We start from the raw sequence: 26,672 nt of genomic DNA, 5'->3' as shown, positions 1-26,672 counted from the left end.
ACAAACAGCGAGCACGAGATGATCACCACACGGACTCAGACGGTACTGAGTAAGAGAGGGAGCAGGCCTCAATGAACTTATGGTAAGACTTAACTTCTTTCTATCCCACGATGCACTGCACACGCGGTCCTGTGGGGCTGCGGAGGTGGAGGGTCGATACTCCCTTTGATAGGAACAGGCCCAACCTTGAGACTCACTTGGATGACAATAACTGCATTCTAACACCATGGCCTGAGGCCTAGACTGAGATGGCTGAGGGGCGGGATCATGCAGCCTACGCAGGCCAAAACCTTTGGATTTGCTATGTATTGGTGGTCATGAGAGACATGCTGCGTGGAAGGGGGCCCTGGAACGTGAGACAATCGTGCAATGCACTACCTATAGACACACTTCTTGGGCTGGAGGGCTGTGTGTACTCCTACACTGAGGCTATTCTTGACGTTGCACGTTCTTGTCCACCCCGCGGCCCACACTGCATGGAGCAGCATGGTCGAGTACAGGACTGCGCATATGCGATGCTTTAGGGTCAGGAGATGGGGCAGAGTTTTCTTTGACACGAACATAGAATGGGTATGGATGTTTACTGTGTACGGTCTATGTGCAATACTAAGAGGAGTAATAACGACACGCCTATGGCTGGCATGTACTGCGAGAACGTCACTGCAAAATGACCTCACAAAAGAAGGGTTGCATCACATCGATCCATTGATTTAATGATGACAGTATTGTTCGATAGGTTGCGGTGGGAGGGGGGGGAGGATCGCAGGGACATGTCCAACAAACATAATTGCATAAATTTGTAGTAGAGCCGTCCATGCCCATTTGATTGGGCGCTGAGTTGTGCCCCAGGCGGACCTCCCAAGGGTGCTCCCCACAACAGTTTGTTGTAAATTGCTTTAGTTTAGGGGTATCTACTCTGAGGGTAAATGGATTCGGCAGGTTTGGGTTGCTGGAGTGGGAGGGGGGTTGAAGGGTAAGGGTAAAGTTCATGTTCAGAGACCAACCGCTATTGAAGTTGTTGTGATAATTAACATGTTATGGCGGGGTAATGTCGGACTCATTGACACTGAGAGCACTATCATGCTGAGAATGGACTACCAATCGTTACTTTGTGAGATGCCATGGCCTTATAGATGACCCAAGACACGACAGATGCAGACAGAACACACCTAAAATTTCTAACGTGGAATATTAGAGGTTTCACACAACCACGTAAAATCAGACAAGTGTTCGCCTATTTGAGTAGATGGAATATTGACATAGCCATACTACAGGAGACTCATATTGCACCAAATACACAGCAACACATAGGTAAACGCTGGGCCGAAGCAACTTACGCTGCCACATACTCAACGTATTCAAGAGGGGTGATCACCCTGATCAGGAAAGGGGTGAACTTTAAAATACATAGAGTGATACAGGACCCTAATGGGAGATATGTGGTGGTTTCCGGCACTTTACGAGGACAAAGCTTAACGCTTCTAAATGTGTATGGTCCAAATATAGACTCGCCAGACTTCTTTCAGGAAACATGGGGACATTTACAAACGTTCACAAACACCAATATTATATGTGGGGGGGACTGGAATGTAACAATGACTGATGGGGTCGATAGATCCATACATTCTGTTGAACCACATAGACAGGCAAGGACCAAACTGATGCATATGCTACAAGACATCTCACTAACAGACATATGGAGGCAGAGGAACATAGATACGCCGGGAGCCACTCACATATCAGCGATACACAATAGCTGGTCACGCCTAGACTACTGGCTGGGCTTTAATAACATTGCCTTATGGACGTCACGTGTGAGCGTATTACCACGCACCTTATCGGATCATAACCCAGTACTGTTACAACTGACGATTCCACAATACACTCCACCTCCATTCCACTGGCGGTTCAATTCATGTGCACTTACTGACACTGTCTATGACGACACTATTAAAAAAGCGATCAAAGAATATTTTCACATAAACGAGCCGGTGGTGGATGACCCGGTGCTTCTGTGGGAGGCTTTCAAGGCCACTATACGGGGGGTCTGTATGACAACTACCATTGGCATACTAAAAGACATCCGACACCAGATAAAGCGATGTGAAAGACGCATGAAAGAGCTTGAGACAGCGTTCGAAGCTACGCAAGATACTGTCTTGCTGGCTGAGCTGCTACAGGTACATTCAGAGCATCAAACATTCATTGACGATGAAATTAAATATCTAGACCGAAAACACACCGCTAGGACATTTGGAGAGGGTGGTAGACCAGGCGCAGTACTAGCACATAAAATATGTGAGGGCATGAGTCACTCGGCTGTGCTACGGATCCAATCAGACGATGGCAAGATACACACACAAGCTGAGGGCATATTGAACAGCTTTGCAGACACATATTCGTCATTATATAAATCACAACCGACTGCATCCGGGGAAGAAATGTTCCACTATTTAGATGATGTAGCAATCGTGTGGCTATCGGACGGACATAGAGAATACTTAGCGATGCCAATCTCAATAGAGGAAGTATCAGACGTAATTAAGACCCTCCCCAACGGTAAAGCGCCTGGCCCGGATGGGTACACCAATGAATTCTACAAACAATATGTAGATCTTCTTGCTCCGCACATAGTGGACATGTTTGGGGCAGCGTTCGACCAGAAAGAGCTACCTCCCACACTTCGTGAGGCGGTGATAATAGCTCTTCTCAAACCCTCCAAAGACCCGGAAAAATGCGACTCCTACAGACCGCTGTCACTCATCAACACTTACTCTAAAATACCAGCGAAACTACTGGCAGTTCGCCTAACCCCATTGATGACGAAATTAGTTCTCCCGGACCAGGCAGGGTTCATCCCCACACGATCAACGTCACACAACACTCGAGCACTATTTGCTTTATCACACTACTTACAGCCCACTGCAAAGGCGGCAGCGGTTTTACTCGACGTCGCCAAGGCGTTTGATTCCATAGAATGGCGATACCTGATTGCTGTGTTGCAGAGGATGGGCTTTCCTAAACGGTTCATCCAATGGGTGACGTTAATCTACACCAATCCATGTGCTAGGGTGCGTATAAATGGATATGTCTCTAACACTTTTGCAATTGAACGAGGCACCAGACAAGGGTGCCCACTTTCACCCTTGCTGTTCGCTCTTGCGCTCGAGCCCTTAGCTTGCATAATTAGACAAAACTTCAAAGCATCGGCCCTCCGTTTTATCTCAAGACCTCTTCACATATCTCTATATGCGGACGATATGCTCTTATATGTCCGCGACCCAGATACACATTTAAATGAACTACTGAGAGAATACATCAAATTTGGAGGACATTCGGGGCTAGCTATAAACTGGACTAAGTCTTCAATTATCCCACTCACGGACACGACGACCCCGTTTGCGACGGAATACCCGTTAGAATGGCAAAGCGAACCCATACACTACTTAGGGGGGATGTATCACAGAGACCCGGTGGAGGTAATTAGATCAAACTATGGTGCAGTAATTTCCAAACTGGAGGATAAGGTACAAAGATGGATTCAATTACCACTGTCCCTTGCAGATCGCATTGCGATTGTCAAAATGAACATGCTGCCTAAACTGCTGTACCTTTTTAACAATATCCCCATTACGCCCCCTGCAGAAGTATTTCGCCGTATAAAAACGTTGGTATTGAAACTCATATGGGCAGGCAAACAAGCCTGCATCGACCTCCAGACGCTTAGTCTCCGCTATGTGCGCGGAGGTTTCGGAGTACCAGATTTTCTGTTATATTTCCTGTGTGCACAGGCGCAATATGCTGCCTATTGGTACCACGAAATACCATATCTCCCCCATACCGCCATTGAAAGAGATGACGCTGCACCAGTCCCACTGACAGCAGTTATATCCCACACTAGACAACCACTGCATGCACAAGACATTAACTCAGTAGATGTGACGGTTAGAGCCTGGCAAAAACTAGCTCAATTAGCACATAAAACACCGCTATATGCACCCGCAATGCCACTGCATCACCATCAGGCACTATCAGTAACTGGGGAGAAAGTGGGCATGACGTTGCTGAAGAGGGCAGGAATTGACAAAATGGGAGATCTATTTCACGAGGGCGAATTTCTGCAAGCTACAGACCTTACATATATTCAGAACAAATCACCTATGTTTCACTTCACATATCACAGATTGAAAAGTGCTTTAAAAGAATTATACCCTTCATTCCCTACTGAGCCTGATAGCCTGAACACACTGCAAATGGTTATTACAACGGCAGACACGGCACACTTGGTACCCAGACTATACTCCAAGGCACAGGAGGAAATACCGCACGACACGGGGAAAGCCAAAACACGATGGGACAGGGTATTACTGGAACCTCTGACAGACCAAGAATGGACGCAAGCATGCGCACTAACGCAGATCCTCACCCCGAATGGTAACCTTAGAATCATTCATTATAAATTCCTCCACCAAACATATTATACACCCGCACGGATGAGCAAATTTGGTGGTCAAATGGAGGACAGATGCAGGAGATGCGGCATAGATGGCGCAGATTTTTTACACTTAGCATGGAGCTGCATAAAAGTACAGGACTATTGGGTAGAAGTAAGCAGAACCCTCTCCGTTATGCTGAGTTCTGAAGTAGACTGCACGATACAGGTTTGCCTCTTGGGGCTAGTACCCCACCTTAAATCCACTAGACGAAAGTTCTGTGCGGTTTCGCTACTATTGGCCAAAAGGCAGGTTGCACAATGCTGGCACAGTAGAAAAGTGCCTAAGTTGTCCAGGTGGATGCAAGATATGTCCAGCTGCAGAGATAAGCTTATAACGTATGAGGAAAATTTGCCAGCGAAATCCAGACCTAAAGACATTTGGTGCTATCTAACAGATTATTTGCTCACATTGAATGATGAAGACGTGGGGGGATCGTAAGGCCTGATTATCTAATTGATATCTATTCTTATGTTGATGAATTGCCTGATAGGTTCCGCTGTACCACGAAACTGTTACTATTTATCAATCCACAAGGACTGTAGACTAAGATGTATGGATTGCAATGCGTATTATGGGTAGGTCTCTAAGTTTCAGGTTATGGTTAGTTTAGTTAATTTAAGATAAAAAGAAGTGCAAAACGGAAGACCACTATTGCAATATTGTTATATAAACGGCGACGTCATCGACAACGCAAACGACCAACGTCAGCATTCATATAGACATGTATATTAATCCTAAATCGAGACTGTGTTGCTTTGAGGCCGGCCCCAGGGTTGTAGGCCAAAAATGATGTACTTTTGTGAAAGATCAATAAAGGTTTTGCAAAAAAAAAAAAAAAGAAACTCTTCGACAAGAGATAAGGCAAAGAAGAGTAGCGAGTTTAATGGAGAGAAGTTTTCTATTCAAAAGAGAATTGTCGGGCCATGAGATGAAAAGATCTAGAATCAAGTTAACATCAAAGAGGGTATCATATTTTGATGTCGGAGGTCTCTTCAGAAGAATACTCTTCATTACACGACAAACGATGACATTTTTACCGACTGTTTTCCCGTTGGCAGGAACATGACCTGCGGAGATAGCAGATCTATAACAATTAAGAGATCTATAACTTAAACCTTTGTCAAAAAGTTCTGCCAGAAAGTTTACCACATCAACGATAGGTGCCTGTATGGAATCCAAATCCCTTTCTAGGCACCAAAGAACCCACGATTTCCAGATGTTATTGTATCTGTAGTGAGTTCCTGGCGCCCATGACTCTCTGAGGAGAGTAGCAGCCGATGTCAAAAGTCGTGAGACTTCGTTGGATCTCCTGACACTCTCCAAGCAAGAAGGTTCAAACTCCCTGTCTGGGTCAGGAGGTGGGAATCTCCGTTTACGTCTGTAAGGAGGTTCCCTAGAGAAGGTATCAGAAAGGGAAGGTCGAATGTTAGCTCTAGAGTAGTGGGGACCCATGCCTGGGACGGCCAGAAGGGAGTTACTAGAACTAGAGAGCATTGGTCTTGTCTCACTTTCTGTAAGACTCTCAGGATCATTGCAAATGGGGTAAAATCATATGCGTTGATCCCTAACCAGGGTTGAAGGAATGCGTTCACTGCTAGAGCGCCGGGGTCTGGCATCCAGCTGAAGTAATGCTCTAGTTGAGAAGTGAGACAGCTCGCAAAAAGGTCTATCTCGAAAGGACCCCAGATCGAATTCAGCGAGTCGAAAACAGCTACGTTGAGTTTCCAGTAGCTGAAGCCCGAAAGGAATCTGGAATTCCAACCGGCATAGATGTTCGATTTCCCTGGGAAGTATTCCTCTTTGAGGGCAATTTTGTGTTCTAGGCAGGACATCCAAAGTCTCTTGGCTAGGTTTGAAAGGTCGGCAGACTTCGTACCTCCCAAACGATTAATGTTGGCCGCTGTCGAAATATTGTCCATCTTCAAAATGACCCACCTCCCTTGGAGAGAATGTTTGAAGCTCAAAAGAGCATATAGGCCAGCGGTGAGTTCGAGAAAATTTATGTGACGAGATGATTCTTCCCGAGACCAGACCCCTCCCGTGTTCTGGTCCAGGAGGCATGCACCCCTACAGTGAAGGGAAGCATCCGATTCAAAAACAAAATCTGGTTCTGAACAAAAGATTGCTTTCCCATTCCATGCTTCCAAGTTTTCCAGCCACCAGATTAGTTCTGATTTGGCATCCAAATCTAGTGTGATTCGGTCTTCGTACCAGAGACCGGACCTTAGAGCGCTCCCTTTTATCCTTTGCAAGGCTCGGTAATTCAGAGGGCCTGGAAAAATCGCCTGAATGGAGGAAGATAGGCGACCTAGGAGTCTGGCTAGTTCCCTCAAAGTGAGATCTTCTTGTTTTAAGACATGTCTTATCTGTTTCCTGATCTTTGATATTTTGGAGGGAGGTAGGAGAAGGAGACACTTGGAAGTGTCCAGAGTGAAGCCCAGAAACTCCAGAGATTTCGAGGGGGTTAGGATGGACTTTTCTTTGTTGATAATGAATCCTAGGCTTTCTAGAAGGTTCATGACCGTTTCCAGATCTAGGAGAATTTGTTGGAGCTCTTGAGACATTATCAGAATGTCGTCGAGGTAGATGATAAGGGGGATACCTCGTTCTCTCAGGAAGGAGGCTACCGCCCTTATGACCTTTGTAAAACACCATGGAGCGGAAGAAAGACTGAAAGGAAGGGCTTGGAACTGGTAAAGGTGATTTTTCCACATAAATTGGAGGAATGGTTGATGGATCGGGGCCAAAGGAATGGTGAAATACGCATCCTTCAAGTCTAATTTTACTAACCAGTCTTCTTTCAGGAGAAGGTCTCTCAGGGGGTGGATACCCTCCATTTTGAAATGCCTGTAAACAAGAAATTTGTTGAGGTTTTTCAGATTTATTACAGGTCTCCAACCTTTCCCTTTTTTCTCTACGAGGAATAATGTAGTCACGAAAGTTAAAGAATCCGAAGGAACCTCTATTATTGCACCTGTTTGAAGCATGGAGGAGATCTCCTCCTCTACTATTTTCTCTTTCTCTAAGGAAATAGGAATGTCTCTTGGTAAGGTAGTTTGAAATGGAGTTTGAAAGAAATCTATCATTTTAATTTAATTTAATTTAAAGGAGCTTGTAGAGCGCCTGGTGACGCCTCCCGGCGTGTCCCCGCGCTGTGGAGAGAGTGTGAGAAGGAATAGAGGAAACCCATCACCAAGTGAAGAGGCAGGTTTTTAGTTTCTTCCTAAACAGGATTTCATTATTCTCCATCCTAATATCCGCAGGAAGAAGGTTCCATTTCCTGGCCGCCAAAGTCCGGAAGGATTTGCCTCCCATTCTGGCCTTTTTGGGGCGTGTGGTTCTGAGCAGACCCATACCTTTAGACCTAAGCGACCTGCTCGGTTCATAGACAGTAGCCAAATCCGACATGTAGGCCGGTGCTCTGTGATGAATTATTTTATGGCACCACAGCATAGCTTTAAAATCAATCCTCTTCCTGATGGGCAGCCAATGGAGGGCTACAAGAGAGGGGCGAGATGGAGCTCGCCGAGGGAGCCTTAAGACCAGGCGAGCTGCCGAATTTTGTAGCACCTGAAGCTTTTTAATATTTTTCTCAGATGTGCCCATGAGCAGCACGTTTCCGTAATCAATACGGGACGTTATCAGTGCTTGCGTCATGGTACGCCTGGAATTAATAGGTAACAGGTCAAGGGTACGGTTCAGAGTTTTCATAACCCCAAAGCATTTGCCCACCGTTTTTCTTATGTGGCTGTCAAAGGACAGTTTATTGTCCACCCACACACCCAAGTTCTTCGCCTCTCGGGATGGGGAGGGCAGAGGACCAAGGCAGCTGGGCCACCACTCCTTCGTCCATTTAGCCTCATTTCCTCCCATGATGAGGACCTCCGTCTTAGTCCCGTTCAGTTTCAGACAGTGGTCGTTCATCCAAGTGGCAAGTTTAGTCATGCAGACATTGAAATTATCAGCTTCCTTGGAAGGGGCTTGGGTCAGAGAAATAAGGAGCTGCGTATCGTCGGCGTAGGAGACAAGCTCCACGCCGAACGATTGCACTACCTCTGCCAGAGGGGCCATATATAGATTAAACAGGGTAGGGCTCAGGGCAGAGCCCTGGGGCACCCCTTGCTCCAGCCTCACCCTATCGGAGAGAAAGCTCCCCCTTTGGACTTGAAAGCTTCTGTCAAGCAAAAAAGCCTTCAGCCATCCCAGTGCCTTTTTGGTGATTCCAGCTTTATTTAGACACTGTAGCAGGATGGAATGTGCTACAGTGTCAAAAGCGGCACTTAGATCAAGCATGATGAGGGCCATTGTCTTTCCCTCATCTGCTCCCTCACGTAGGGTTTCGGTGGCCCTTAGGAGGGCTGTCTCCGTTGAGAACCCTGATCTAAAACCCGACTGGGATTTATGGAAGACATTATGGGTCTCCAGATGTTCCATCAGTTGGGTGTTAGCGATTTTTTCTGCCAACTTGGCGACATACGGTAAAAGGGATATGGGTCGTAGATTATCCATTACGTCCACACTGATGTTGGGCTTTTTCTTAATAGGAAGCACTATAGCCTGTTTCCATTCCTCTGGGAGACAAGCGGTTGAAAAAGATGTTAGTAACAAGTGTCTCAAGTGAGGTTCCAGAACTGAGAAAGCTTCAGCCAATATTTTAGGAGGAGCCGGATCTCTGGGCGATCCCGACTTTATCTTGTTACACATCTTAGACAGCATCTCATAGGGAGGGACTTCAAAAGATTTGAGACAGACCGGTGTGTTTACACTTTGCTCATTTTCAGCGAAATCTGCGGCCGGGGCTCCCTGTTTAGAGAAACTGGTATAGATCTTACTTATTTTACCAGCAAAGTACTGAGCTATGTTATTACATGATTCCACTGAGTCATTTTGGATAAAGGAGGACATCTCCACTATGGATATCTCCTTATATATTTGGAATAATTCCCTAGAGGAGTTGCCAGCTTCCGTAATCCGAGTGTGATAGTGCTCAGCTTTTGCCAGGCGGACGGCTTTGTAATATTCTTTCTGTGCAGTTTTATACTGTGTTTTTATGTCTGCACAGAATTTGTAACGCCAGGCTCTCTCAAGTTTCTTGCAGGCCGTTTTCATGGTCTGTAGATCTTGTCCGAACCAAGGAGCACTTTTCTGAGACCTTCTAGCATTGGACATAGTGCGGCTAGGGGCTGTAATGTCCAGAGCCTTTGTAACAATATTGTTCAAGCTTTCATTGGCAGCCTCACAGTCAGCTCCTTTCGGAAGACCTTCATCCTTGACAATTTGAGTGAAGGAGTCTAAGGAAAAACTTTTCCATTTCCTGCGTTTATACCGCAGAGACTGCTGCCGAAAGAGCTCAGTTTTTTCCAGTTGGATTGAGATGGGAATGATATAATGATCCGACCAGGGTATGGGTATGGGATCAGTAGTATACACTCCCAGCCAGTTACCAAAGACGGGGTCTAATAGATGCCCTAGTTGGTGTGAGGGTTCTTTATTTTTAAGGTCAGCTTGAACCGATTGCAGTTCCATACATATGTCAGCTGCATCTTTGTCTAAAGGATCATCAAAGTGAACATTAAGGTCACCCAGAACTAACAGTTTTGATTTCCTTAAAGCAAGATGGGTGACCACCTCCATGAGGGTGGAAGTGAAATCATATAATCTGCCCGGTGGGCGATATATCAGAATACCTGATATCGAGTAGTTAGGACCAGTGTTGATACTGAAGATGCCAGCTTCACTATGATCAACCTGTGTGTGTGCAAGGGAGCAGACGAGAGGTACTTTAGTAATAATGGCGATGCCACCACCTCTACCGTCCTTTCTATCTAACCTGGCTATAGAATATCCGTTAGGTAACGCCTGAATGATATCCGGATCCGAATATTCATCCAGCCAGGTTTCCGTTAAGAAAAGGATGTCAAGTTTCAGGTCGTCAATCAAGTGGTAGATTTCCAGCGCATGCTTACGTAGCGATCTACAGTTCAGTAGAGCTGCTTTAATGATAGGGCCGGAGCTAGTATCTAGGACTTGGGGGCGGGGATCGAAGCTACACCTCCTGCATTTTGTGAGTGACTGGGCCCTCATGGTATGCTTGCAGGTAGCATACGTGTCAGGTTGTAGTGCTAGTAAAGCATGTCTATCATACCTTATAGAGGTTAGTGTCAGACTGCCAGGGTCCGTAGCCCCGCGCCCCGTCCGGCCGCGGACGGGCGCAGACGGGCTGGACTTTGGCTCGACTTCGGCGCGCTTCCGGCGCGCCCGCTGCACGCGTCCGCTGCGCGGACGCTGTCCGAAGCACATTTATCCTAAAGGGGGGAGGGGTCGCTAGAGCACTGAGCTCAGCTCCCAGAGCCCGGATGTACAGGCTCCTCCTCGCCCTCCGCATCAATCGTCCATGATTGGACGCGGCGGACCGGGGCGGGAGAGGGAGAGTTAGTATGCAGGAAGTAAATACACAAGAATTCACCACACTGAGCGTTTTAAAACTAAAGCCTAATTGCTATTTAAAAACATTCGCCGTTATAACAGCGCGCACAGTGTCCCACAGAAACTGCAATTAATATCGCCAAGTGAAGGGGGCTGCCTCTGCCACCGGCAACACACTGCTCCACAGCGAGCGCGGTATCCCAGCTGTTTAAATACCCTTGTTAGTTTCAGCGTCGCTAGAGCACTGAGCTCAGCTCCCAGAGCCCGGATGTACAGGCTCCTCCTCGCCCTCCGCATCAATCGCCCATGATTGGACGCGGCGGACCGGGGCGGGAGAGGGAGAGTTAGTATGCAGGAAGTAAATACACAAGAATTCACCACACTGAGCGTTTTAAAACTAAAGCCTAATTGCTATTTAAAAACATTCGCCGTTATAACAGCGCGCACAGTGTCCCACAGAAACTGCAATTAATATCGCCAAGTGAAGGGGGCTGCCTCTGCCACCGGCAACACACTGCTCCACAGCGAGCGCGGTATCCCAGCTGTTTAAATACCCTTGTTAGTTTCAGCGTCGCTAGAGCACTGAGCTCAGCTCCCAGAGCCCGGATGTACAGGCTCCTCCTCGCCCTCCGCATCAATCGTCCATGATTGGACGCGGCGGACCGGGGCGGGAGAGGGAGAGTTAGTATGCAGGAAGTAAATACACAAGAATTCACCACACTGAGCGTTTTAAAACTAAAGCCTAATTGCTATTTAAAAACATTCGCCGTTATAACAGCGCGCACAGTGTCCCACAGAAACTGCAATTAATATCGCCAAGTGAAGGGGGCTGCCTCTGCCACCGGCAACACACTGCTCCACCATCATAAATCCTTTTACAGTGGAAAGGACCCAAGGATCCTGAGTTATCACTTCTCATATTTTTGAAAAAAGTTTGAGTCTGCCTCCCACCTTTAAGGGGATAGAAGGGGAAGGGGGTAAGGGTGGAGGTCTTACTTGACGGATTGGAGGGGAATGAGGTACGAGATCTTGATCCTCTCGAGCGGATTCCTCTTCCGCGTTGAGAATAGAAGTAAGGGGTGTTGTATTGTTGATAACCTCTTCCGAAGCCACGGGTTCTCTGATAGGGCCTCTGGCTAAATCGGCCGGAAAAAAGGCCCCTTCTTCCGGCCCTGCCAAAAAGATTATTATTAAACACCCTTTTAATGTTATGTTGGTTCTTATCAAGGGCTGTAAAAGTGGAAATGTACTTTCCAAGTGATTTGATAAGCTCTACTCTGAAAAGGGGGACTTTAGTATTAGAAGAAGGCTCTTTCTCGGCCATGTCGGAAAGTTTGGGGTCGAGCTTATATAGAATTAACTTAGGCCTTTCGGCATTAATGCTCACATTAGCATTGCCCAGAAGAATCAGGGCTCTTTTGCTCCAACCTCTAATTAGATCGGTCTTAAGAGGGGTACCATGAAGGTGGCACTCTTCTGCAGAGTCAAGGATCCTAGTAAGGGGGCCAAGGACATCTAACAGGCGGTCTTGGCAGCCCTTGAATGCATTTTCTAACCCTTTCCTAGGATCACGCCCGAGCCTGAAGAGGAATTTTATTAGCTCAGGATCCAGATCAGGGGTATGACATGCCTTTTTGTCAATAGAAGGCCTTGAGCACTCCGCTCTAAGTATATTTCTAGTCTCCCTTTCAAGGGGAAAGCAAATCCATTTCTTAGAAACTTTGAAACATGATCCTGAGGGGACCATTGAGAGGAACGAGGATGTTTTAAGTTTAGGGGAGAAAACATCTCTTCCCCTAATGGGGTCTAGAATATTATCTTTTGAAGAAGTAGGAAATTCATTCTCTGTGTCAAAAATGCCAACATCCTCATCGTCTAGGGCTAGTATGTACTCATCAGGTATGTCTGAATTATCATCGTTGAAGTCTCCCATGATATTCTGAGCACAATGAGACAACGTGGCGCTAGGGGCATCCAAAATATTTGGGCCGCGATGGGCACCCATAGATGATGTGTTGCTATGGACAACCTTCTGGTTCGAGGTGCGAGGACCTCGAATTTGCTTTGAGGTGCTAAGACCCCCCATACCAGAAGAGGCGCTAGGACCTCCCGTGCTCGCAGGGACAGTAAATTCGATATTATTAGATTTTTTTGTTTGTTTGCCTGTCAGAGGTAAATTATCATAGGAAGGGGTTTCATCAGACCCATCCTCTTGAGAGGGCAGAGGTCTTTTGTAAGGCATGACCTGGCCAAGGGTCTCTAACATGCATGACCCCATTTCTATTTGGAGTAAGAGTCTAAAACCCTCCTTATCAAAATTAGGAAGAGTGGTGCTAGCCTGCTCTGAAGTCAGACCGTTGTTCCATTTTTCATGGCTTTTTTTTAATATGTATAGAATGAGCGATTAAATGAAGGGGGCAGGCCTGTATTACAAACTGTTATCGTGCGACGCTTTCGATGAGGGAGAAAAAACAGCTGATCGTCAACTGACGATCTAGAAGGGTGAGGAAAGGCCCTTGGCAAGCTATGCATGAAGCGTGTTTGTTGCCCAGGGAAATTCCTCTAATATTGGATTTAGTGTGACTTGGCCGTAGCAGGCTTTATCTCTGTATATAACAACACTACACAATGCGGTAGAGTCACCTATTTTAAGCACTTAGCGAGATCAAAAATTCTAATGTATGTACTTGATCAGACTTATTTAGACACTCTACTTGGAGTAGTCCACCGCCCAGACCACTATAACAACAATACAAACACAAAACCAAGGAGTATCTCAAATTTTAGAACAACATATTATTCAACGTCATATGTCGACAAAAGTTCATGTTCAAAGAAACTCTTGATAGCAGGTTTTGCTTCTTCTTTTTTATTTTATTCTTTACTTCAGTTATTCAAAAATAAATTTTTCACAATTCCTATGATGATCACATGTATTTCCATACAGCCTACGCGTTTCGTCCTCACAGGGACATCATCAGGGCTGTAATAAAAAAATAAAAAAATCTATGACTATAGATTACTACATAAATAATATTCCTAATTTCCAAACTCAAATGAGTGAATATCGTAGTTCACTGATATGAAATATTCTTCATGCTGCCTATTTAACAATCTAAACAAGTTTATGGCAAAACCTGCCTATATAACATGCTAATCAACAATACCACATTCCTATGAGAATATGCGACAGAACTCCTACTAACATATGGTAAAAGTACAACTCTTTAACTTGATCCTGCGGCTGAGTTACCAGAAAGGAAAGATTTAGGTATTTCACCAATTTTGTCTCTACCCCAGTTTTGATACACACATGCAGTCCTAATTTACTAGAAAAATTTAAAATGCTCACCTAAATTATAGAAGCGGAAAATCTTCCAATACAACCCAATTATAACAGCGGATGCGAAACAGTGAGTCCTTAGCACTAATAGCTGGTACTTTCTTGAATCCAATATTCTAAATGAAAAGAAAGGGAAATATATATATCTGTTAGTAGGAGTTCTGTCGCATATTCTCATAGGAATGTGGTATTGTTGATTAGCATGTTATATAGGCAGGTTTTGCCATAAACTTGTTTAGATTGTTAAATAGGCAGCATGAAGAATATTTCATATCAATGAACCACTTTATCTCTGTATATGCCTCGGCTGCGGCAGGCCCATTGCGGTATACATCGGAGAAGGTAAAGCCGGTTTGCATGTCCCCGCGTATAAATTGCAGATCGTTTGGGACGGGGGGGAGGTGATGGGGGGCTTAGGCCACCAATATCTCTTATAACTATATAATTAAAAATGAACAGCAAAATAACGACATTTCAAAGAGAGAGAGAGAGAGGTTACTTATCTGCTCGGAGCCGCATTTAAAAGAGGCAGATGGTTGCCATGTCTTAGCTTGTTTCAATGTTCTTTTGGTACCTTTGTATTATGACTCATGCGGCTGCTTGGAGACTGCATTAAAAGTCTTTGCATAATGTAGCCTCCGTTCTTGTAATGAAATCCAAACATCTCATCCACATATGTCATGTTAAACATGTGCTTAAGCAATATAGCCTTCTGCCGAAGACTATAACGGCTCTTAAAAGACCACAGAACCGAGTGATATGTCTGAGCCATTGGCAAAGACCTATAACAAGGGTGCGGGCTTTTATTATATAGCCTTATATCCTGTGGCTGAGGGCTGTACAAGTCGTTAAAGGTCTCTGTTATCATCATAGGCTGGATAGAGCTTCTGCCATCACCTCTCACCAACTTCTTCGAAAGGAAACCCTTGGTCTCCACTCACCAACTATTTATCCTCACCTGTAATGCGTAACAAAGACAATACTTTTGTTTTTCAGCCGTCATGAGTATTGTGATTTATTCTTTTTATATTCATCATGTTAAGATATTATATTATCACTTTGTTTTCTGAACTTTTATAGTGTCCGTTATCGGACTTTCTTATTAAGTATATTTGGCATAGATGTTGATTTCTTTCTCCTTCTTTTCTTCTCTCTTTATGTTCTCTCTTTATTTATAAATTTTAAATGCTAATTTACAAAGGTACCTAATTCTGTATTACTGTTCCTAGTTGTTCTTTTTGCTTTTTGACAATACTAATTATATCAGTTTTTCATTTTACTATGGACATACATATTGTATACTATCTTTTGTAATTTTCCTACAATCATTGCTTTAATGTTGCAATGTTGTACCTTTGTTCCTATTTACTTCAATAAAGCTCTTTAAACTAATAAAAAAAATATTGAACCAAAGTGTGATGTTCAGACGTAACAGATGTTATGTCGGAACATAGAACGCAGAGATTATGGAATGTTACGTGGATGTTTCCTTCTCCTCCTTCTCCACACATAGTTATAGGCAAGGCAAGGGCCTATAATGATTGGGCAATAACAGCTGTTATAGCCTGAGGCAGAACAGCTGGAAGACTATTCCCTAACAGTGGAATCTTCTAAATTAAAAGGGGTAAACAGAAAGACAAACACTGAAATGTTGGAGCAGAAGGCTTATACCAGACATCATTGTACCTGAGCCACTCCATTGTCTTCAATGGAACTCCCAACATTCTTATGTTATAATGTAGCCTTAAGGTGAGGGCCTTTAACAAGGGAGCGGGCATTTAATGGCCAGTAGAGCCCGCTACGGAGGGCTCTAATGCCATTTAACATTCTGCCCGAGAGAGCAGAATGTTCTAATTTGTAAAGCAAAGGCCTGAGGGGGTTGAAATACCCTCGGTCTCTGTGAGGCCTTTGTTCTCAGCAGGAGCTGTGAACGACATCATTAGAATATTACTACACCAGGCTTCTACCGGCCATTAAAAGCCTGCTGCACTCCATTGTTTTCAACGGAGCTCCCAACATTCCAATGTTCTAAATAATGTTTACCTTTTCATGGCAAAAACATCAAACCATAACAGTTATTTTGTGCTAAAAATGTTAAACTTGTTTTTATTAACAGGAAAAAGCAAAAGTCCTCCAGGATCGAGGGGTTGCTTACATCAACAGTGACTCTTCTGTAGAAGGTACTAACAAGTATGATTAGAACACCATAGACATTTAATTCTTAAAGTGTGCTGTGTAGTGATGATGTTCTCCTAAGATAAAAACTAACTTGATTAATAGTCATTGTGTCCAGCAACTTGCCCTCTATTTAACATTACCTATTTGGGGTTTCAAATATATAACTTTTTTTTTCTTCAGAACATGGTTTTGGCGTCCTTGCTTTATCCGATCAAGCAACCAATGGGTTTGTTAGCCTCGGTTGTTCTGGATTTTCTGTGCTATTTCAACTGTTGTTTCTACTGCGAATAACATTGTGCTTTTCACATCCTCAATTATGGCATTAAAATGTCACAAATCACTGAGGAGTGCCAAGGTCATACAGAAGATTAGGGCTGTAGGCCGAATTCTTTAGGAATGTCACCGAATCCTGTGCTAACTTGTAAAGTCCTTTCATTAGGTCCGGTGTTGTCTGTTATTGTGTCATTCACACTTTCCTTCCACCCACCACAGCACTAGCGTGAGTTGGTCTGTTCACATCAGCCATTGACTGACTTCACTGTGAGTGACAACATTATGCCATTGGATTCATAAGTAGCACAAACAGGCTCCTTCGGTGCGAAGGGACTACTTTGCCAATGTGAGCTTACTGAGAACAATTTTTTTTTCCTTTTTGCCGCTTTTTTTTATTATTTCTTAGAATGATGTCAACTTCCCCAAAACAACTTTTTTCAAAAATCGTGTATTAACAAAGTCAAAAGCCTAGCAGGCAATGCTGGACCCATTTGCCTTGCCAATTTGTGTTACATATAATACGGAGTCTATCAATCCTAATTTTATTTGTTCCAGAATAAAGATTCAGACACTGATATTACCAACTAAGGGGCCCATTAGGATGGCGGATGGATCGCCACCGCCATGCAGGCGGTGGCCATCCATCTGCCACCCTTGCCAGTCCGCCACCTGTTTCCTCCCCGCCATATTACAATGGCGGGGGGACCGAGGGGGACGGGAAGGTCTAATATGGTGGCGGTGTCTATCAGACACCTCCAGCCATATTAGGATGGGCTGAGGGGAATGCCTTTCCGTGGCGGTAATGCCGCCACAAAAAGGTATACGGTTCTTGCTTTGGGGGCCCATTGCGGGCCCCCAGGGTGGAGGGGGGGCGTGGGGGGTGCACATGGGGGTACTGCGTGTCACAGTACAACATGGCATGCACCGCATGATGCCTGTCATGTTGTGCTGTGAAACGTACAACATGCATTTTTGACATTGCGGCGGACAGTGCTTTAAGCACCGTCCGCTGCAATGTTAAAAATGCGGGATGCACCCGCCACTGTGGTGAGTGCATCCTAATTGGGGGCACGGTTCCTCCGCCCTTGTGGCGGACGGTACCTGCCCCAGACAGGATGGCGGACGGACTTTGTCTGTTCGCCATCCTAATCGACCCCTAAGTCTCCCTAAAGAAATATATCTATGATGGATCAGGCGCGCTACACTCTTAATTCAGATTGTTTTACTTGGCTGTACATTATATTCTGCAGTTCCCTTGGATCATTACATACCATCTTTGATGGAGTTTAAATTAATTTTCCAAAGCGTGATTTTAACAACTGCTCCCTAGGTTTCTAATAAATTGGACAGAGGAACAAAAGATGCAATAGAGTGTCATATGTGCTTCATGCACAGTACAAATTCAAGATTATTTGAGAGACATCTTAAGAGATAGCTATTTTTTCAGCTTGCAATGCGTTTAACTAACATAGTGCTACATGATGCTTTTCTTGCAGAGTTTGCATTACTTATAGCCAGTATTTCTGCTTTTCAAATTCAAATATATTTTTATGTTAATTATCTGCTGTGTTCCAAAGTTGATTTAAATTCTTTACAAAAAGTTAAACCTAATGTATCTCAGGCATTGGATAGACTGTGATCTTGCTTGTTTTACATGTTGGTCCCTCCCTTAACACCTAGGTTGCTCTATTGATGAACATATACATGATTAAAACATGTCTCTAGGATGCCCTTAAAATGTACATAAATGTCCTGGGCAAAGCCACAAATGACAAGGGAAGTTTCTTGCAGTCTTTGCCAAGGTCTTGGCAAACAATGGAGCAGATTTCTGGCACTTGCATGCACTAGGAGTAAAACCAGATTCATTGCCAAAAAGTTTGTTCAAGTTTCATTTGAATCCATTCCTACTTGGGAACAAGCTGGGTGAACAATGCTCAAGAAGCATTTCAAAAAACTAAAACAAATAATACTAGTGCATCTGGCACCTGCCATTTATACATAGCAATCACATTCAAAGGTGAGATTCCAAACCATTAAGATGTAAATTAAGCAGCTGGTGCGTGCATGCTTTGCTATCTATTATGTACAAGAAAACTGTCCAATAATTCTCCAGTAGACCCCATGCTCTGGGCGACCTATTCTCAGAATATCCACTCATGACTGGCCCTTATCTTCATAAAGCAAGCCACTCCAAAGTAAATGGTACCCTACTGAATTAAATGCATGTTTTAGAGCCACAAATAATATATAATTCATCCATTGCTCAAAATCATATTTGGTGATCAGATTCAGGATACATATTTGTTCTAGAGTTTCTGCCCTTCTCTTAAATCCTGCTTGGATTTGGGAGGGGCATAATTTCATTCTGGTCATACCAGGCCTCAACCTGATTTAGTCTGAATTTCTGAATCAATTTTAATAAACAATCCTGCAAGGAAGGAAGGTGATAATTTTTCTGATCACACCTATAGCCCTTTTAATTATATATTGGATTTATTTCATCTAATTTCCATGATGTTCGAAAGATCTGTTTAGCTAGAATAGAATTATTTACAATGATAAGGATCCCACAGCTGTAAAACAGCTTTATAGAGATCATGTATAAAGAAGATGAGTCTGTAGTCTTCTTTTAGGTCTAGCCAAGGGAACGCGTGTGTGCTATGCTTCGAGACATGCTGAATTCACTGTATGGGCTTACAGCTCACCCATTGGCTTTTTATTGGTAATGTGGATTGTCTTCAAAAAAGGTATACCCTTTAGTAGTTAATCCTACTTTGTCCTGCCTTGTTGTCCTTTGATCCTACCCCAGTGCAGTGCCTAACTTTCAGGATATTTACGATTTTGTCTTTATGGGTTTGTTTTTCCAGGGACTCTTTTTTTTCTTTCAGTCGCTCTGCTTTGAGCTCCATTGCATTCGGTATGGTGTTTCTGCCCCAGCACTCCACCTTCACCAGTCTTCACAAACCACTCCCACAACACTGCTTGCCCAGGCCCCCACCCTTCCCAGGTCGCCTCTAGCCCCTCCTAAATCCTCCTCGTCGCTGCTTGTTACAATGCACTTTCACCTCTATCTCAGGTTCTTAATGGCAAGAAAAAGAAAAAGTAAGTGGCGTTAGGCTTGAGGGCACCTCATCCGCGAATGATTATCAGTTCTTGCTGGATTAGAAGGCTTAAACATCCCATGTGGTGTGACACTCCTAACAAAATCTTTCTTGCACACCTCAGGCCTCCAACCTTCAATTCATTACACTCCAGTGCCAGCAGCGTTGTGTTTGTCTTTATTTCACATAAATGGTGAGTGCTGTCCCAATGCAGCAAATGGGATGAGGCAAGGGGCAACAGGCAGTTGTTTTGGGGCCGCTGTCATTTTCCCATTGGAGTCTACTGTTGCACTTACATCTGCACAGTGATAAACACAGTGCATTCTGTAAGAGGGGCATCAGAAGCTGTGTATCTGTGTGTGTTCTTTCTGCCTGTGGGTGTGTGTACCTGGGCAAGCACGCTGTGTCTACCTACATGTGCTAATTGCTATCTGTGATCCTCTCTTAGTGGTGCATCTCCATGTGTGTATGGGTGTGTGTGCATGCATGTGTGCCTCAGGGTGTTTATTGTTTGTTTGTATCTCTATCGTTTGTACTATCGATCTGAAAATGGTCATGTCTGAATATAACATACATGTAATGGTATGTATGACCCTGTGAACCAAAAGACCAGGCTTTCTTAGAAGTACTGGTCTATAAGGGGCCCCAGCCTGACACTTACTGACTTTTGTCCATCCACATAGACGTGTCTTAAACTTGGGTTTCAATTGGTGTGATCCTGGTTAAATAGTTTACATTTCATCTCTTTCAGTTTCCATACCAGTCAAAGCTGTCAGCACTTAACCAGGAGTTTTAAACATAATGTGAAGTGCCCGAGAGTCTTAGTCTAAATGAAAATCAGCAATCGGGGCTACTGAAACACGCACCTGTAAAATCCCAAGGGTATCTATTTTTTTTATTACTTATGTTAAGGAGACAACAAGTGTTTCCTCGCATTTTTCTGCCATGGAACGTTTTCCTATTGAAAATCTGTTTTATTAGATATTTATAGAAGAGCATAGGTACATTTCACAGTGGAAAACATACAGAGAGATCACGCAGCTTGAACGAGTGGGGGCTGCAGTGTAAAGACAGAGAACTACTTTGATATAGTAAAATAAGACAACGAGGGAGGGTGGGAAGGGGTAGAGGCGGCCAAGGGAAGTCGCAACTTGAAGCCTGGCCAAATACAATGGGGGGCGTGAAGAGAGGTTTAGGGATTGGGATAGTAGTGGCAGGGTGAAGGGGGGTGGGTAGGGAGTTGCACACCTGTTATAGATAAGGCTACTTCACTGTGAGAGTTCATCCCCGCGCGGTAACAGTGTGTCTTCAAAGAATAGAAGGGCGCAGAGGCGGGGGATTGAAGCAAGAATGTTCTAGTTTGGAAAGATGTTCTAGCAATAGTTGCCAAGAATGCGTGAATTTCGTTTTGGAATGTATGATATGGAAGTTAAAAGCTCCATTGCCATAGTGTGCCAGAGGCGAGTGAACCACAGCGGGATGGGTAGGGTCGAGGGTTTTTTCCAATGAAGGGCAAGGGTTTGTTTCCCATACCAGAGGCATGTTTGGTATGGGGAAACCCACTGTGTCTTTGATGTGGCTCAAGACCTTCTCCCAAAAGAGAGTTAAAAGTTGGCAAGATCACCAGATATGGAGGAAAGAGCCCGTTGCCGAGTTAAAGCGCCAGCACAAAGGTGAGGAGTTGGTGAACATTTTCTGTAACCGTCCTGATGTGTAATACCAGCGGGTCATTACTTTTTTAGGCAGTTGCGCACTGAGAGATGCTTCTGTAGGTCCTAAGAATGTCATGCCAAAGTTGTTGCCACTGTGGAAATAGTACCTGAGGTCACTAAATGCCGTTCTATTTGGTAGGGGTGCGTGGGCATGAGAGTGGACTGTTGTTGGACCTGGTTGTTGGACCTGGTATGTACGTGAGATCAGTCCCCGCGAGCCATCAAAAGGCTGCACCAGTGTCTCAAACGAAGTGAAAGGGTGTGTTGCCCCTTGTATGTTAGTAGGTGTGAGTAACCAATGTCAGAGCTGGTAATATTGTTATTGCAGTCCTGTCGTGTCAGAGAGGTGGAAGTCTTTTTTGCATTTATCAAAGGTCTTAAAGGTTTACACCTCGAAGAGATAACAGATCGTGCAGCACTCCCCCTCTCCCCAGGCTAGGAAGAAGTGGGTTAGCGAAGCCGGAGGAAAGTTTGGGTTTTTTGGCCAATGGGGTGTTGGGAGAGGGGTAGGAAGTGAGTCCTTTGGGAACCGCGATTTTGTCCCATATGTCTAGAACTGTTCTCATTGGGTTGGCTATGTAGGCACTGGGGGTGCTGACCGCTCTGGAAGCCAGGCTTAGTCCCAGAGAGGTCTGCACACCCCTGCATGATCCATATGAAACCAGTGTATTTCGCTTTCGTAAACCACCCTCGCCGAGTCATAGCGAAGGTGTGACGCCTAATAGTAACCGTGGAGGTTGGGACAGGCAAGTCCTCCCCGATCTCTGGGTGGCATGAGTACCTTATTGGAGAACGTTGGTTGGCCCTTTCCCCAAATGAAGGAGTTCATATCTCTCTGGAGGCTTATAATGGCTGTTTGGGGAATATGCGTTCGGAGAGTTTGAAATAGGTACAAGATTTTCATCAATATTGACATCTTTACTGCGTTGAGACCACCAGTCACAACATAGGTATCAGTTTCCAGCACCATACGTCTTTCAGTACAGAGCGCCGGCACTCCAGCCAATTTGCTTGGGACCATGAGGCCAGTGTGGAGGTCACATCAAGACTTAGGTACAGGATCGGGTGGTTCGTCCATTGGAACACGGTGTGTTAAATTCAAGGACTTCCTGTGGAGAGAGTGATAGGTTCAGCACCTGTGATTTAGCAGTGTTAATCTTGAGGCCGGTATCTGTTTGTATGCATGGAGAAGAGAAACCAGTGCAGTTAGATTCCCTAAGGGTGGTCACAGTAAGTAGAAGATCATCTGCAAATAGCACAACCCTATGTTCATCACTGCCAACAGGATACCTTTGATATTAGGTGACCGGCAGATAGCTATCGCACAGGGGCTCTACTGCCAGAGCGATGAGTAGGGGGCAAGCGGGCAGCCTCGTCGGGTACCTCTGCAGATGTGTACGGGGGAGAAAGAAGCCCATTAACCCAGATCTGCTCGTGGGGGCGACATAGGGTGCCATTTTTCTGGAGACCATAATTGGCCCAAGCCGGATCCTTTGCAAGACCACTCAGAGGAATGTCCAGTCCACCCTATCAAAAGCTTTCTCAGTGTCTAGGGAGAGTAGACAAGCCAGGATGTCCCGCCGCTGGACTTTCTCTACCAAGTGCGCTATGCACCGGATGTTACCTGCTTCCTGGCTCTGGCATATAAACATGACCTGGTCTGGGTCTATCAGGCCGGTATAGATCTTGGCCTTTTGTGTTTAGGAGGAAGATGGAGCAGTAAGATGCGCAAAGTGACAAATTCTTCCCTACCTTCGGTATAAGAACTATTTCAGCAATGGTCATCGTGGCTGTAAGACTAGTGTCGTAGGAGATGGAGTTAAAAAGATTAAGGAGGTGGTCCTGTATTTGGGGTAGAAACAAGCAGTAGAAGGAGACCATAGGGCCTTCTGGGCACAGGGATTTGCCTACTGGTAGATCCTTCAATGCCCGGTGTACTTCGGACAGTGTGATCGGGCCTCCTAACTTTGTGCATGGATAGGGTCGAGAAATGCCCATGGGCAAGAGGCGAGGAAGGGGCCAACGTCTCCTAGGGATGTATCGCCTTGACTATATAAGGTAGAGTAGAATGAGTGGAGTGCCCTTCGTTTGTCAGTTTCGGAGGTGGCTCACATCCCTTCTCTATTCTTAATCTTGGAGATATGGCATGGGTGATTTGGGTGCTGGAGCCTGCCCAACTTGTCCCCTCCTTCATACTATTTTTGTTTAAGCATACGGTGTGAGCATTCCGCCTTGTTCACCAGTAGTGCCCTCAGCTGGCAGCGAAGCAAGGCAAGCTGCTTCTTACGTCGTCACAAGGGTGTAGTGTGGTCCAATCATTCCAAGGTCTTAATGTCCTTTGTCAGTCTTTTTCAACAAGCCGAGCTTCCAGGGTTCAGGCGTTTACAATTGAGATGATGGTGCAATGGATGGTTGCCGTAAAAGTGTACTCAAATTAATGGTAGCGCTGTGTCAACTAAAACAGTGTCCCCATAAAGCACTCCACTGGGGTAGAGCCCTTAGTTCTTTTGAAGGTAAACAAACTCAAACAATTTTCTTTATATTCTTCAGATTTATTTTCAACCATGTTACGCCACAATTGTATTCAAGGATACCATCTTCACAAGTTCCTTTGTTTATAAATTCCGAAATTGCTGTTTAGATACATAAATCCGACTTTCTTAGGATCCTAATATAGGATTAATGCTCCCAATGCATTTCGGGACCAAGCCCTCCATCAGGGGAACGTTCTGTGAAGTAAAATAAATTGTGATTCAAGGGGATCGGAGCCTCCACGATTTAACAAAGTCAATGAATTACATGCACACAAATAGAAGCTAACTGAATTTCTCAAAGGAGCAATTCATGGCATGTTAATAAATCCTTAAAGTGAACCAAGGTGCAACGAAAGATATAGACGTCATTGCACAGAATGTAAACGAAAACATAAGTGTCCTGAGAAATGGTGTGTCCAGCGCGTTATGTGCATTTTGTGGAAAAAACGGGTGAAACTCTCAATCATGCGTTTAAAAATTTGAAATCAGTAACCGCCATTAGAAGGAAAAGTGATGGTGTCACCAGCTCGCTGCAAGTTAAATTCTTACCGAGTGATATACACGATAACTCCAACGATGTGCTTCAAGCTTAGTTGGAGACCGCGTACTGGTCCAAGTGTCTATAGACTCACGCCCGCAAAATGCGGAAGTTAAACACAGAAACCGTAGACACATCCTTTGTATCAACATACCACTCTAATGAGTTGGAAACTGAAATCAGCCTTTTCAAATGAATGAGAAATCTTCGTTTGAAAAAAAATTTCAATAACGTGATAACTCCACCATCAACATCCACAGAAGGAACCTTGATGGGTTTGAGAAGCCAAAGCACATTTATGGCACCAATCAGCCACAATATTTTTGACTCCTACGAAACCATCACATTGAAAGAAATAAAGGAATTGTTAAAAAAAAAACAATTTGAAAATCACCAACTTGAGCACCAAAGAAAAACAAGCCCTTACCCAAATCTCTAACAATCAAGACATCCGTTGTTGCAAATCTGATAAGGGTGGTGCTCTTGTCATTCTGGACTCTTCATTTTACAATCAAAGTGTTAATGACATGAATTTGTATATGAAATTACCCACCAATCCAACTGCGGAATTCGTGAAAATGGTCAAAGAAATTATTGACAAGGCTTGTAATAATGGTGTGATTACTGAGAAAGACAAGAAATATTTGTTTCAGGATTACCCCAAGAGTCCGGACCTATACATTTTTCCGAAGGTGCACAAAGACCTACACAAACCACCATTCCGCCCTATTGTGTCAACAAAAAACTCCATCCACGAACCTACTGGCAAATATCTAGACAGACACTTGCAACCAATCATAAAACAGATGACAACATATGTACGTGACAGCACAGACTTTTTGACAAAATACACAATGTCATACTGGAAGAAGAAAGCGTAATCACATTATGCACTATTGATGTTTGTTTATTATACACGTCAATTCCACATAACAGAGGCATGGAAGCAATTGAATCGTTTTTAATAAATCCTGATATCAAAGAAGATTTGAAAATCTTTTTACTGGAGCTTGTCCAAATCACTTTATACCATAGCTACTTTAGATGGAACGATGAGTTCTACCTTCAACTGTCCGGTACTTCAATGGGCAATTGCGCAGCCCCCAGCTACGCAAATCTGTTCATGTACAGGTATGAAAACGATAACATTCTATTTAATCTGCGATGGTCCGACAAAATCTTAAAATACTGGTGTAACATTGATGACATTTTCCTCATTTGGAAAGGTTGCTGGATGAATTATTGGAATTCATTGATTACATCAACAATAATGATGTTCATATTAAATTCACCTACTCCACGAGCATGGAAAAAATCACATACCTTGATGTGTTCATCACTCAACATGGCAATAAGATTGAAACTGACGTGTTCACCAAAAGTACAGATAGGAACAACACCTTGCACTTTAATAGTTGTCACCAGATGGCCCTTAAGAGGCACTTACCATATTCACAATTACTGAGAGCAAAAAGAAATTCTTCCAAGCCAGAATTGTATAAATTGAATAAGAATAAGATCATAGCCATGGTTAAAGAGAGAAAATACCCAATTCAAATCTTAGCATCAGCAGCTGAAAGAGCTGATAAAGCTGAACGTAAAGATCTACTAACTTTACAAAAAAGAGAAAAATCCAGTAATGGATCTGTGTTTGTATCGAAGTTCTCAACAAGAAGTTACCATATCCAGAAAATCATGCTTAAACATTGGCCAATGATATGTAATGAAACTGACTTCAAAGGTATTTTTGATAATCTACCATTGTTCTCATACCAACTCAGTAGACATCTCAAAGAATTTCTAAACACAGCACCTCAACTGAAAGGTATCACATATAAAGGAACTTTACCCTGTTTGAATTGCGGACATTGCAATATTATTATCAGAGGTACTACAATGACTCGTCCCACCATGGGTGCTCCGATCAGGTTTTTCACTACAGTTACGTGTGATTCTAAGATTTGATCTGTCTTTCAGGCCTATTTACGTGGGAAAAACTGAACAGAAAATCAAAACACGATTAACCGAACATAAAAAGGTACCATAAGAAATCACGTTGAAAAATCACCAG

General features: G+C 44.1%; 1 protein-coding gene across 1 annotated transcript in view; it reads left to right on the top strand.

The window, feature by feature from the left end:
• The window catches only part of LOC144773916 (N-acetylated-alpha-linked acidic dipeptidase 2-like), a 696,330-nt gene that overhangs the window by 530,565 nt on the left and 139,093 nt on the right, over positions 1 to 26,672 (top strand). The window contains exon 13 of the mRNA XM_078658978.1: positions 16,382 to 16,445. Within this exon, the coding sequence (XP_078515104.1) occupies positions 16,382 to 16,445 (64 nt within the window). The remainder of the gene's footprint in view (positions 1 to 16,381; positions 16,446 to 26,672) is intronic.

This window comes from Lissotriton helveticus, chromosome 8 (assembly GCF_964261635.1).
Source record: "Lissotriton helveticus chromosome 8, aLisHel1.1, whole genome shotgun sequence".
Taxonomy (NCBI): domain Eukaryota; kingdom Metazoa; phylum Chordata; class Amphibia; order Caudata; family Salamandridae; genus Lissotriton; species Lissotriton helveticus.
The sequence above is the reverse complement of the archived record's forward strand: the minus strand, read 5'-3'. Positions and strand labels throughout refer to the sequence as shown.